At 47.1% G+C, this 12,769-nt stretch overlaps 1 protein-coding gene across 6 annotated transcripts in view; it reads right to left on the minus strand.

The window, feature by feature from the left end:
- Positions 1-12,769, minus strand: part of TENM2 (teneurin transmembrane protein 2) — a 1,211,371-nt gene that overhangs the window by 51,847 nt on the left and 1,146,755 nt on the right. For 4 of the 6 annotated variants that reach the window (XM_080675628.1, XM_080675626.1, XM_080675631.1 and 1 more), the window contains 3 exons: positions 6,008-6,028; positions 2,833-3,065; positions 1,509-1,663 (listed from right to left, as the gene is read on the minus strand). In XM_080675628.1, the coding sequence (XP_080531754.1) occupies positions 1,509-1,663; positions 2,833-3,065; positions 6,008-6,028 (409 nt within the window). The remainder of the gene's footprint in view (positions 1-1,508; positions 1,664-2,832; positions 3,066-6,007; positions 6,029-12,769) is intronic. The other 2 variants (XM_080675627.1, XM_080675630.1) reach the window with 1 other exon arrangement.

A 12,769-nucleotide genomic window follows, 5' to 3' on the forward strand; every position in this document is an offset into this window, starting at 1 on the left:
CAACCCATGCATGTGCCCTTGACCGGAATCAAACCCAGGACCCTTCAGTCCGTAGGCCTACACTCTATCCACTGAGCCAAAGCTAGGGCCACTTGTGTTGGTTTTACGCAGCTGGGGAAAAGGACTTTTTACTAACACCCTGGATGGAGACCCGCCCATCATCAAACCCCTTGTCCACTGCCCATGATGACATACACGACAGAGAAGAGAATGTGTAACACATATCCCTTACTGCATCGTCAGCTGTGGCTAGAGCAGGTCACTAGCACCTTCAGGATGCTCTTCTCAGCCCCAGGTGATTGGACCAGGGTCAGAGTCGTCATATACGATTGTACTGGTCAGCCACTGCCCAAGGGTCTAATGGGACCCAGCCCATATCCTGCTCACTGAGCCGTGGGCCGGAGGAGGCTATGTTCATGTTAAGACGACCCCTTTATCTAATTCACAGAAAGAAGCTGTGTGGTTTGGAATGTGGCCCTGACTCAAGGGCAGCCCCTGCCCAGGCTGGCCAGCAAATTACAACTCGGGTGTTTGCTTGAAAAAATGAACGGGACAGTCCTGGCCGGTGTGGCTCAGTTGGTTGAGGCTCATCCCATGCACCAAGAGGTTGCTGGTTCGATTCCTGGACAGGGTACATGCCTGGGTTGCTGCCTTGATCTCCAGTTGGGGGTATGCAGGATGCAGCCAATAAATGCTTCTCTCTCATCCATGTTTCACTTTCTTTCTCCCTCTCCCTTCCTCTCTTCTCTCTCTCTCTCAAAATCAATAAAAACATTAAAAAAAGAAAAAAGAAAAAATGAGCTGGACAAAACACATTGCTTCTCTGCAGAATTTGAAATGAAAATCTCAGTAGAAAGTTGTCAGTTGTAGAATTCAGCTGAAATTAATGAGGTTGACCGAGGGTTGAAAAGGCCCCTGTAGGAAGGGTCAACATCTACTCCAGGTTGTTTGGAATCAATATCATCCAGCCCAGTTTCCTAGGCTGTCCAGCTGCGTGAGCCTGTGCTCTCTGCTGCAGCAAGAGCCTGGACTAAGGAATATCACTTGGGGGCATTGTGTAGAGGGCTCTGCTCCAGCTATGACTGCACAAAATAAAGGTTTATGTAGTGAGGATGCAATCATTTCAGATTAACAGGGAAGTTCTGATGGACGTATAACACTGCACGGTACATTCTCAAACCTGTAATAATGATGGAGAAGAGAGGCAATTACACAGGAACTCCTACCCTGTAATCTGCCACGGCTGCAGTAGACACCAGCTCCACTTTTCTGAGCAGAATTTCTCTCTCTCTCTCTCTCTCTCTCTCTCTCTCTCTCTCTCTCTCTCTCTCATCCTACCTGACATTTCCCAGTCTGTCTTGCTGCCTAGTTCATCTCAAGCCTTTTGCAAACATACCTGTGATCTCTACCTATATCTCCCTCTTCCCACTCCACTCAGACAGGTTGCTGGTGAGAACTTCAGGCCAAGAACCAGGTGTGGCTTAGTTAGTGATGAGAAATAGTCCTACCTGGGCCACGTCCATGCTGGAGTCACAGCTCAGTGGCCGGACGGCAGTGAGGTCATTGGAGCCCAGCAGGGTGGAGATGATTCCATTCTGGTCGACCTTCCGGATCATGGTGGCATCAACGAAGTACATGAGGCCATTCTTGTCCACTGCGATACCTGAGCAAGACAAACGGGGGGAGTGCGTCTCTCGGCAAGGAGCAGGGCTTGTGGGGTGAAGGTGGGGATGCCCTACTGGGCCTTCTCTTCTGGGACCTTACTGAGAGGTTATTACATGCAGAGCAGTGGTGCTCAACCTTCTAAGGTGACCCCCTTTCTCATGAGCACTGCGCTGAGATCTGCATAATTCCTGGGGTGCTCGATGTATCATCACTGAACTGCAGAACAAACCTTGGGCTGCAAATGAACCAAGGCTGCAAATGAATGGATGGGGAAATAACGTTGCATCTGTTCTTTTTTGGAAAGAAGTTATTTCCCAAGTTCCTTGCTTGAAAAATTATTGGTGGTAAATTACTTGACTACCCTTCACAACTGATTGCAACACTGAGGTTGAAAAATAATGATTCTTGCAGCCACACACTCCCCATTCTGAGTTTACCCTCCAGGAAGCATTCCCCATGAAGCCCTGACTTCACCTAGCACATCATCACCTTGGGGGAACGCAGGTCCCAGCACCACCCTCCCCGCTAAGGCACAGACAGAGGCTTCTATTTCTTTTGCATCTTCATTCTAATGTCCACACCCAATGCTTCTTATTGGCTGCTTTCATGGTAGCTAAAAATGGTGACAAGAATTGGACCTTCAAATGATTGTCCTTAACCTTACATATCAATTCCTTTTCCAATAGAGATCCATTGGTTCCAAGAACCCCTCCCACCAATCCCAGGCCCTTGGAAATGATGCCCACTCTTACTGGGCGTTTATGAAATGTCAGGCGCTGTGCTTTAGACTTCGTGTGCGCTATTATCTAACAGGAACATCTGGGAGAGGTTGGAGGCCACCCACTGGGCTCTGTGCTGTCTCCAGCCCACACAGCTGGACCTCTGGCTCCTTCCAACTCTGACTGGCTGCAGTCAGAAATCTCCAGGGGCAACCACTTTCCACTTGTAGCATATGTGGGTGGTGAAATTTACTTCAAATAAAATAAATACATTAAAAAAAAAAAAAAGACATTCCCCCACACATCACAGCAACGGATCAGAGTTAAGCCCTTCTAGGGAAAGCTGTGCTTAGGCGTGCCCGGGCTCAGCTGAGTTCCAACAAGGAGAAAGCCACGCTCGTGGCCAGCTCTCTCTCTGGGGCGGGCTTCCTTGCTTTGCAGGCGTTACCTCGAGGGCTCATGAGGGTTGCATCCACAGCCTTCCCTCCGTCCCCGCAGCGGGCCTCGTCAAAGGGCAAGCATTGCTCTCCAGTCCCTGCCACAACCTCCGAGTTCCCGGCCAGGTCTTTAGCTCCGCTCAAGGACTTGACTCGGTAGATGCGCCGACTGTTGGTGTCAGACACGTAGAGAGAGCCCGACACGGGGTCTACTGCCAAGTAGTACTTGTGTGCTGGGTTGTTGCTTTAGTGGGAGAAACACAGAGAGAAATGGGAAGGGGGTGATGCAGCTGGCCTGCTCCACTGAAGAGATGACAAAAACCTTAGCAAGACTGTAACCATCGCCAATGTCTTTCCACTTTAGTGAACTGGAAAGAATCTACCATATTAACTTAGTGCTCTAACGCACCACGGTTTTTAGCTACTTCTAATTGGGCTTAACCTGCTCCTGGTATCAGAGAATCCATCGCTTCCCGTCATGCTGGAGTACCATTGCTTCATTTAGCCCATGCGAAAGACCCCACTCTGGTCCTGCCTTTGTGTGTGTGTGTTGTGTGTCAGCCTCCTTGGTCCCTCCGTGGGTTTAACATGTTCTCAAGGGGGTCTAGGGACACTTCCCTGGGACAATGTTCTCTTTTTAATCCGTGCCTCCCCAGTGCCTCCGAGGTACTGGGTCATTCATCCTGCAGCCGCCAGGAGTCTTCCTGGTTTTGTAATGGAAGGCGCCCCAGCCCTCAGCCTCAGATCTTCTCTACTAATTCTCAGTGTGGACACGAATCAAGTTCATGTAAAGGAGTGTGATGTCTTGTGGATACCACATCCAGAATCTGAATTACTGGGGTTGGAGATCCAGTTTTTCAATCATGGGTAATAATGAGGTCACAGGTATGGACCAAGATGGGCCAGAGCCCTAAGCCTCCTCAGGAGATAAATACCGTAGGTGTGTGGAATGTCTTAGGAAGACATTAAGCCTCAGAGACCTAGACCTCTTTCTCTGATCTCTTGTGTGTTACTGACCAGGACAGAGTAAGATTTGTAGACTTGGCTCAGGAATGAGACACAGGAAACTCAAATTCAACTCTGACCCGGCTGGTGACCTTAGGTAAGTTTTCTGGCTCTGCTGGGTCCTAGATGCCTTGTCATGATGAAATCAAATCAGACCACTCTCATGTTCCTTCTGGCTCAAACCCTACAGCTTCTTCCCTTTGCACAGTCTGTTGCTGGTTGGAGGTTGAGACCAGAATGGGTGCTCATGCCCCTCCCATGCTGGTTACTAAAATCACTGCCTCCGGGATGCAAGCAGGGAACGCTTCTCGGCCCTAGTGTGATAGATGAGGTTTCGGTGCCTTATGCCTAAGATGAACACAGGCTTTTTTTTTTTTTTTTTTAAAGTTATTTTTCAATTGCAGTTTGGCATTATGGGAAGGGAGGAGCTGGGAGAGGTGAAGGGTGGGCGAGGGCGGTGACAGTGTTGGATGCATGTGTCCTGTAGACACCAGCTAGTAAATGACTAATTAAAACACCACCGTTCGGGTTCTTCCCTGATTTAAGGAAGAAAAGAAGAAGGAATCTATTTTTAGGAACAATCTGTGACGTGAGACCATCTTTAATTCCATCTTCTCCTCAGGCTACTATGAAGACACATAATTGAACTAGAAGTCAAGGTCTTTCTAAAATTCCAGCCTCGATAACCAGCCTGGAAGGGAAGGCTACCCGGATCCCGTCCTTTCTCTTTCCTTTCCTTCCTTCCTTCCTTTTTTTTTTTTTTTTTTTTTTGGCTACGAAGTCTTTAGAGAATATCCATATATACAAAACAAATGAGGGCAGAAAGGGAGACATTCGTGCCACTTTTAATTAGACGCTGTACTTCGTTACTGACTGGACAATAGCTGGCGTGGCCAGCAGAAGGATCGGGGTTTTGCACATCTGTGCCTATCTGTGAGCAAGATTAATTAATTCTGGCCTTTCTAGGGAGCCTGACTCAGGAGGCTTTTCAACATCTCTGGCAGCGAGCAGACAGTTGAGGATGTGGGGCCAGTTCTTGCTGGGGCCCGCCTCTTACTCATTCCCACCAGGATTACCTCCACTTCTGTTGCTAGGGCAAAGGGCCAGTGGGGTGAGTTTGAAGGGGGATGCCCCTCCAGGGTGTTGCTGCTGCTTTTATTATTTGACCCATTGGGGTGCCTATGACCAGCCACTTTGGGGGTGCCTGAGAAGAAGGCAGAGGACTCCTCCGAGGCATTGCAGCTTTCCCACTGCCTGGGATGATTGTGGGTATCTGGACTCCACCCTTTGGCTAATTTTGACCTAACATCATGAAGTGCCTTCCACATTTCATTTTAAGGCGCAAGGGAGAGGCATGTCTCTCGAGTATTAAAATACATTTCCCTTGAGTATTAAAAAGCTTTGCTTTCCCTCTTCTCCCAAGTAAAAGTGAGATCATTTTCTTCCAGAAAGCTCATGCTACATCCATTTCAGTGCACCTTGGACTTGTCCTAGCTTTGTAAGGGGAAGCTCTCCAGAGCCGTAGGCACACGTATGTGTGTTGGTGCCAGTATGATTTTAAATGCTAACCTTGGAGCGATTGAATGACAAAGGCTATTGAGACAAAAAGTACTTGGTCTATAACCTTCATACTACTTAAAAAGTGACTGAACTCCATGAAAATCCCCAATGCATCCAACTCTTGGATTCATTGTGACCAGCAGATTGACAATTTACTTGTTTTTTTTTTGTTTTTGTTTTTGTTTTTTTTAATAAATGACCATATATCCAGGGGGAAACATCATTAATGAGTTGAAAATGAGTTTTTGACCCGTTTCCAGTTCATTAAAGCTTTTGTGAACCCAGTCCAGCATTTACAAAAGCCAGAAGTTTGCCTCAACCGTTCAGCCCAATTACGGACCACACTGAGCAGTTGGGATAGAAGTTCGCTGAGGGTTCATTATCTTGCTTTTGCATCTCCCGGAAATTCTAATTACTGTCAGCTTATTGGGTTGCTTTCTGACTGCATTTCATAATTGCCAAAGCTTATCATATCTACAACACACAATCAGCACATAAAAAAGTGACTATATTTGGTACATAAAAATATACAACATTACATAAGAAGCACAAAACAGAAAGCAAAGACAAGGAAGCAAACGAACCATATCAAATTATACAGGAAAGAGTTTTTCGTCTTACCTATGTTTAAACTCTTTATTTCTTTATAGAAAGAAAACAGAAGGAAAAAGAACAAACAGTTAGCTGAAGAACTGATGATAAAACAAACATCACATTTTTGTTTATTTTTTTAAATAAAGGGACTGAAAGTAGGGAGTCTTTTTCTCCCCCCCCTTGTAGCTGACAGCTTCTGGCTCAATTTCCTGGGAAGCCCCCTGATTTGGAATTCTTCCTGGCCATTGGAAAATCTAGGCAAGAATGCTTGAATTCCTGGACCAGCAATGTGGCTGTCGCACAGGTGGCGATAGGTGAGACAGGTCTTATGGCCAATGGAGGGATGGCAAGCAGGTGACCTCTTGCATGCCAACACCTGCTGATGGGTGAGGGCTGAGGAGGGACAGGAGCAGAAAGATTCTGAAGCCAAATTCAAGCTCAGCTACAAAGAGCACCGTGACTCATCTGTAACATCTGCCCGGGTGTGTGTGTGGGATCCTGGTGCCACCGGGGCCACCTACTTGCCATGGGTGTATTACAGGGTAGAGTCAGTACCACCCAGGAGAAAGTCCCTGCCCACAGCCAACTGTAGTTTGGCAAACACTGTCAAACCCTGAGAATCATAACCATTTCCTATGCCTGCTCCCTGCCACCTTCCCTCGCCCCAGGAGCAATCTTTTTAAATGAAATTCATAGGTAATCAGATCCTATTGTCATTGGAGCCAAAGACCTTTCGTTTTTTGGAAAACTAGTACAAGTTTTGCTGTTTGTTTTTTTTTCTCTTAAGAACAAAAAGACCTGGCAATTTCAACAGGAAAGTGGCCGGAAGTTAACCACATTAGAGAGAAAAATAGAGAGATGCTGGGCCCCCAAGGAAAGAGAACTGCTCCCCATTCCTGAGGCCTCCAGGCTAAGGCGGAAGGAGCCCCACCCCGCTTTTGCTTCCTGCTGAGGGAGGAGACTTCAGGGAAAGAACAAAGAGGGTTTGAGGCCCCACTCCTGCTCACGTGCAGCTCAGGCCTCTGCTGGGGGCCATCATTAGCGGTGGGTTTGCACAGGGATTACATTTTTATATTTTATTCCATGTGTTAGTTTTTGCAAAAAAAAAAAAAGTTAATTAAATGATGCTGATAACTCCTGAGCTCTGACTGACATGGTGCAATTTGAGATTCATTCTGCAAAGCCTGGTGCGCCGGGGCGGCAGCCGGGAGTCCGCGTGTCTGTTTTATATTGCTTAATGAAAGTGAAATGTTATCTGCCACCAGTGGTAGTCATAGTTGGCTCTAAATTATTGCAATATCAATTCCACTTTTTTTTTTAAAGTCAAGATTTTGTAAAAAGACTGGATGGGATTTGGGTCTGCAGACCTGACCTACTTATGGCCTAAGAACATCTGCTTTAAGTTGATTAAGATGGTATCTCTGTTGGAGGAAGGAGAAGGGCAGGGGATCGGGGACCAAGTCACTGAGAGTACAGAGTCTGAATGATCACATAGACAGGAGCTCTGGTGAAAGGCTGAGGTCACTGCTATTTCAGTCCAGGGCCATCAGCAAGAGTGGGTGCTTAGCAAGAAACCCAAATAACAGCATCGTTGGGTCTATGTATCCCTGTTTTCAAAGCCCAGGCTTTATGTCTGTGGCCTGCATAGCACCAAGCTTTTAGGCTTATGCTTTGAGGAAAAAGTGGTGCCTCAGGTTCAAGAACGGAGCTGGGTAAGCTCTCCACGCGGCGGAGTCTCAGTGACTGCCCTGCGGCCCTTCAGGGTCTCTCCGAGCGTTCGCAGCTTGCCTTGCAGAGCGCTCATCAGGCTGTCTTGTGACTTATGTGTGTGCTTGTCTTCGTTGTGAACAGAAGTGAATATGGACATGACTTATTCCCATGCTGATGATTTTCAGGAAGGAGTCCTGGAGAGAGGTAGACTGGGCAAATGGGTTCTTGACTGATGGAGAGCGGGAATGAGGCTGGGTAGACCCTGCCTTGGGCTGGTTCCAATCCCTCATATTCTACCCAGAATCACAAAGCTGCAGTCAGCTGTTGTCTCTTTCTTTTTTTTTTCCCTTTTTTATAAAATAATTTATCTTTATTGTTGGAAGTATTACAGATGTCCCCTTTGTTTATTTTTCTCATTGACCCCCCCCATCCTGCACCCACCCCTCCCAGGCCTTTACTGCTCTATTGTCTGTGTCCATGGGCTATGCAGCTGTTGTCTCTTTCTATTCCAACTCCCTCCGCGCCACTGAAGAGGGTGGAGTTGAAATGGCCACATTTTTTGTTCGTTTGTTTTAGTTGTAACTAAACAAAAGTGAGTTGGGACACACTTCGTTTACTTTTAGGGGGATGTGCTTATGTGGTTGCTATGTTCTCCTTGCACCGTCTTGTTAGGTTATTGCTAGACACTCTGGTTAGGAAGGACGGTCAGGAATGCCCCTGCCCTGTTGAGCAGATTCACCTCCCACCATGACAGGAAGTGCAACGCCCAGGGTAGAAGTCACACTGCACTATTACCAGGACATCAGTGACAAACTGGCTGAAGAGCGTCGGTCCAAAAAGTATTTAGATTATTCACTGCACACGAAAACCTGAAATGCCCAGAAATACTATGAAAGAAGCTTGATGAAGTTTTCCCAACATTGACAATTCTAACAATTTTCAGGACATCGCCCATAATCAATCGTGAACATCAAAGAAAAACATCTAATTTATCAGTAATCTGAAGCAACTTTTGACCAGCTATACTTAAGGCAAGACTGAATCTCTCTCTACTCTTTTTATAGATAATGATGTTACAAAGTCATTGTCATATTAAGAGACAATCAAAGAGGAGGCAGTCAAAAAGTGTAGGAAAACAAGTATCCTGGATGTGTAAGAGTACTTACTTAATTAAAAAAAATTAGGTTATTTGTCTGGATTTTGTGATGTTTGGAGTAATTGTCAGCTTTTCAAAATATGCAGTTGCTCTGGTTTCTTTTCTCATCCTAAATAATTTCAGTTTCGTTCTGAAAGTGCACGAAACCTAGATCTGTCTTTGGTAAAAGAGCTTTGAAAACAGAGCCAAGAACAGTCCCAAGTTTCATGGTGATATTGTTGTTACTGCCATTCTGGGTGTTGTGTTATATTTGGTCTCCTGACCGCCGTGTTTATACCCTGACTACACAGGGCAAGTGTCTGCTCTCTAACTAGAACCATCTTCCTCCTGAACATCCTGCATTGGCATCAAGCAGGGTCTGTCCTGGTTGAAACTCTCAGGCAAAGCTTATCTTTGCCTGGTGAGGCTTATTCCAATTTCTGAGGCCCTTGGCCTCCTTCCTAGGCTCCCTCTTTCTCACGTCTCTTCCCTCTCCAGCACTGACACCCCTGAGCCGGACATTCCCTCCCTGAAGAGCTTCCCCAGTGCAATGATGCCGTTGAGTCACCCTAACAGCACCATCAGAATATCAGCACGGGAAGTGTTTTAGTTGGAAAAAAAACATATTAAATATCATAATATAACTTTATATTTGGGAAATTAAAAAAAGTAGACTTTAAAATATTATGGAAAGTGCAAGAGTCTTATGTTTGCCAAAGGGGCCATATTAAGAAAAGGCATCCCATCCCTTATCAGTTACTGCATTATATTGGGGTCCAATTCCTAAGATAGTCTCAAATTTGGGGGGGAAGGAAAGATTTATCTAGGGTAGATATTCACCCTAAGATGGTAGTGACTGAAATTTATTCTGCTCCACAGGGCTCAGGTTTTCTAGGGATCACCTGGAGAGGGTGACAGTTATAAGAAGGGAAATGGGCTACAACAGGTCATGTCAGGCTTTTGGGGGAAGTGAATGTTGAAAATGTCTCCAATGCTGGTGGCATTGAAGAAGGCTTTTCCCAGCATTGGACATTTTCCAGGTGTGTTTTCCATAGGCAAAGGAAGGGAGAACAGCGAGAGCATGATGGGAACATCTAAATAAAATTCGGATTCAGAGGCACGCCTCTGGGGTGGGTGAGCGAGAGAGGGATGGGCACTGGCTCCTGAAATGGAATCATTCGGCTGCCAGCTCACAGTGGAGAAAAGACATAAGCAAGACAGGTCTCTCCCTCCCTCCTCCCTCCCTTTGAAGGTTACTGTTTTGAAGAGCGGGGATTGACAGCCCTTTGTTTTCAGGTATGTAGTGGGAAGAAAAGAAGAATCAAACCAGTGTTCCTGTAAAAGCTTAACTTCTAATCATCTCTGGATACCTGGCTGATGAAAGCAAGAACACGACCAAAGGCGGTTAAAAGGAAAAAAACAACAAAAAACCATATGGCTGTTGAGGGCAACTGGTAGTTCCATGCCCTCCAGCTGTGTCATTGTCACCACGTGGGTGTGGCATGGCTCTGGGTGGGCCCTTGGCTGGTCCCTAGACCAGGGGTGGGCAAACTTTTTGACTCGAGGGCCACAATGGGTTCTTAAACTGGACTGGAGGGCCGGAACAAAAGCATGGATGGAGTGTTTGTGTGAACTAATATAAATTCAAAGTAAAGGAGCGGAGGGAAGAGCAAGAGAACCCTCCACTCTTTCGGCATCGCGGGCCAGATAGAACAGCCGAACGGGCCGGATCCGGCCCACGGGCCGTAGTTTGCCCATGGCTGCCCTAGACTGTGGCCTCTACAACTCGAGAGACATGGAACCAAGGGCAAATTCCAACCAGGTGGAGGACACTGGTTTGTGTCCCCTTGAACTCAAGCCACAGGTCTTGAGCTGCTGGTGTGGATCAGACACTACTCTAGGCATCAAGGGGCAAAGATACCCAAGCTGCCTGCTCCACAGAAACTCACACACTAGGGCCCTAAGACTTACACAGAAATACCTAAAAAACAAGGCAGTAAACACTGTCAACTTTTGTGGAAAATTAGACAGAAGTGACCCAGACGAGGTTGAGAATTATTTCCACTAAGGAGATCAGGCTTCAAGGAAGAAGGGGCCTTCAAATGGAGCCTTAAAGATGGTCTCAGTGATGAGGTAGAGAGGGTAGATGAGGGCTGAGGGGCAGGAGTCAAGGTTTGGAGGTGGGAATGCAGCTGGCAGGTGCCGATTCAGCGCTGAGCAGGAAGAGCAGCGACAAGGAAGAGGTGGAGGGTGACAAATGCCAGTGAGAAGTGTGACCCTCATGGGAAAGCACAATGCTACTACCTTCAGCCCCTTGCCTCCTCTCCTGGGTCTCCATGGCCCACAGGAGGCCCGAGAAGAAGAGGGCTCTCCTGGGATAGAAAAGGAAAGAAACATCTTGGGAAGGGGACCTACTCGGGAAGCTCTAGGAAAAGTGGTTTATCTGGCTGTCAACTTGGCAGGCTGAGTTTATCCAGCCTCTTCCATTTTGCCTCCTCCTTCCTCTCCTTGTTCATCTTTTGGTTATGACACCCTCTTATTCACATGAACTCCCCCTTTGTCCTTCTGTGGTGGTTGGTTGCTGCCTCTTCTAGAACACAGCTTGAATTGCCTCACTGCCTGGGTGCCCATCTCAGCCTGGAATGGCTGCTCTTTGAGCTTTGGTTTCATCCCTGTCTGGACCTCAGAGCCCAGCACAGGCGTGGCTCACATCACACTCAGGAAATGTCCACTGGACCACAGAGGTTGCAACCTGCTAGGGGTGGAGCTGCAGTTTTCTCCTTTCTTTTCACCTCTCTAGGGCCTGGCACAGTCTCAGCTTCCAAGAATACTCAGCAGCACTTCCTGGTGCTCAGGTCATTGACCTCTCTCCCAGAAGGGGCCTCAAAGATATCAAAATGCAAGAGCAACCTGTGACTTCATCTAAGTCCTGCCCCTGGGAGCTGAGGCTGCTGCAGAAAGGACCACCATCCCTTTAATTGCTCAGGTCAAAATCCTAGGCATCACCCTTGATTCTCCTCTCTCTCTCTCTCTCTCTCCCTCCCCGCCCAGTTCACCCAAGTCCTGGACAACTGCTACAGCCTCCACTCTTGCAGTCCATTCTCCACACAGTAGCCAGAAGCATCTCTAAAAAAATGCAAATCAGATCACATCAACTCCACCACTTTCTACTTCCACCTCCAATGGTTGTCCATTGCAGTAAGAATATGATCTATCCTCATCAACATGATAATAAGACCCTGAAGCATCATTCCCCTCCCTACCTCTCTGACCCACTCTGAGACACTCTCCCCTGAGCTCACCACCCTCCCACCATATTGGACCTTATTCGTCCCTTAAATAAACCAGGTTATCTGCTGATATGAGGGCTTCTGAACAACTTCTCTCTGCCTGGAACCCTTTCCCCTGGATCCTCCCATGGTTGACCTCATCGTTCAGGACCCAGCTCAAATGTCACCTGGTCTAAGAGGTTTCTCTGACCACTTTACCTTATGTAGCTTCTTCATCCCTCCTCCACCCCCACCATAATCAATATCCCTTAGCCTGTTAGGTTTTCCTTAAAGTATTTAATGCAACTTGAAGTTGTTTTTTAGTTGTCCACATGATTTGAAGTTCCGTATCAGACCACAAACACGACGACTAGGACTTTGTTGGTTCCTATCTCCTCCCCCCTGGCTCCCCCAGCCAGCCAGTCCCAGGCACAGTATACATTCCCCAAGTATCTGTTGAATACATTTCTCCCCTATTTATAGATTTCATCTCTCTCTACTTATAGATCCCTCTCAAGGTTCAATGGCCTGAAATCAACTTCCCTGGGAAGAGAGTTTCCAAGAAACTCTGTTCAGCACAGGGGAGTCTGGGCTTTAGACTTAGCACAAGCATGAATCTACTGGGGAAGGGGGCAGGAGTTGCCTAGCATGGCCTATTCTAAGTCATCCTAAGTC

The sequence above is a fragment of the Plecotus auritus genome (assembly GCF_963455305.1).
Source record: "Plecotus auritus genome assembly, chromosome: 6".
Classification (NCBI taxonomy): Eukaryota; Metazoa; Chordata; class Mammalia; order Chiroptera; family Vespertilionidae; genus Plecotus; species Plecotus auritus.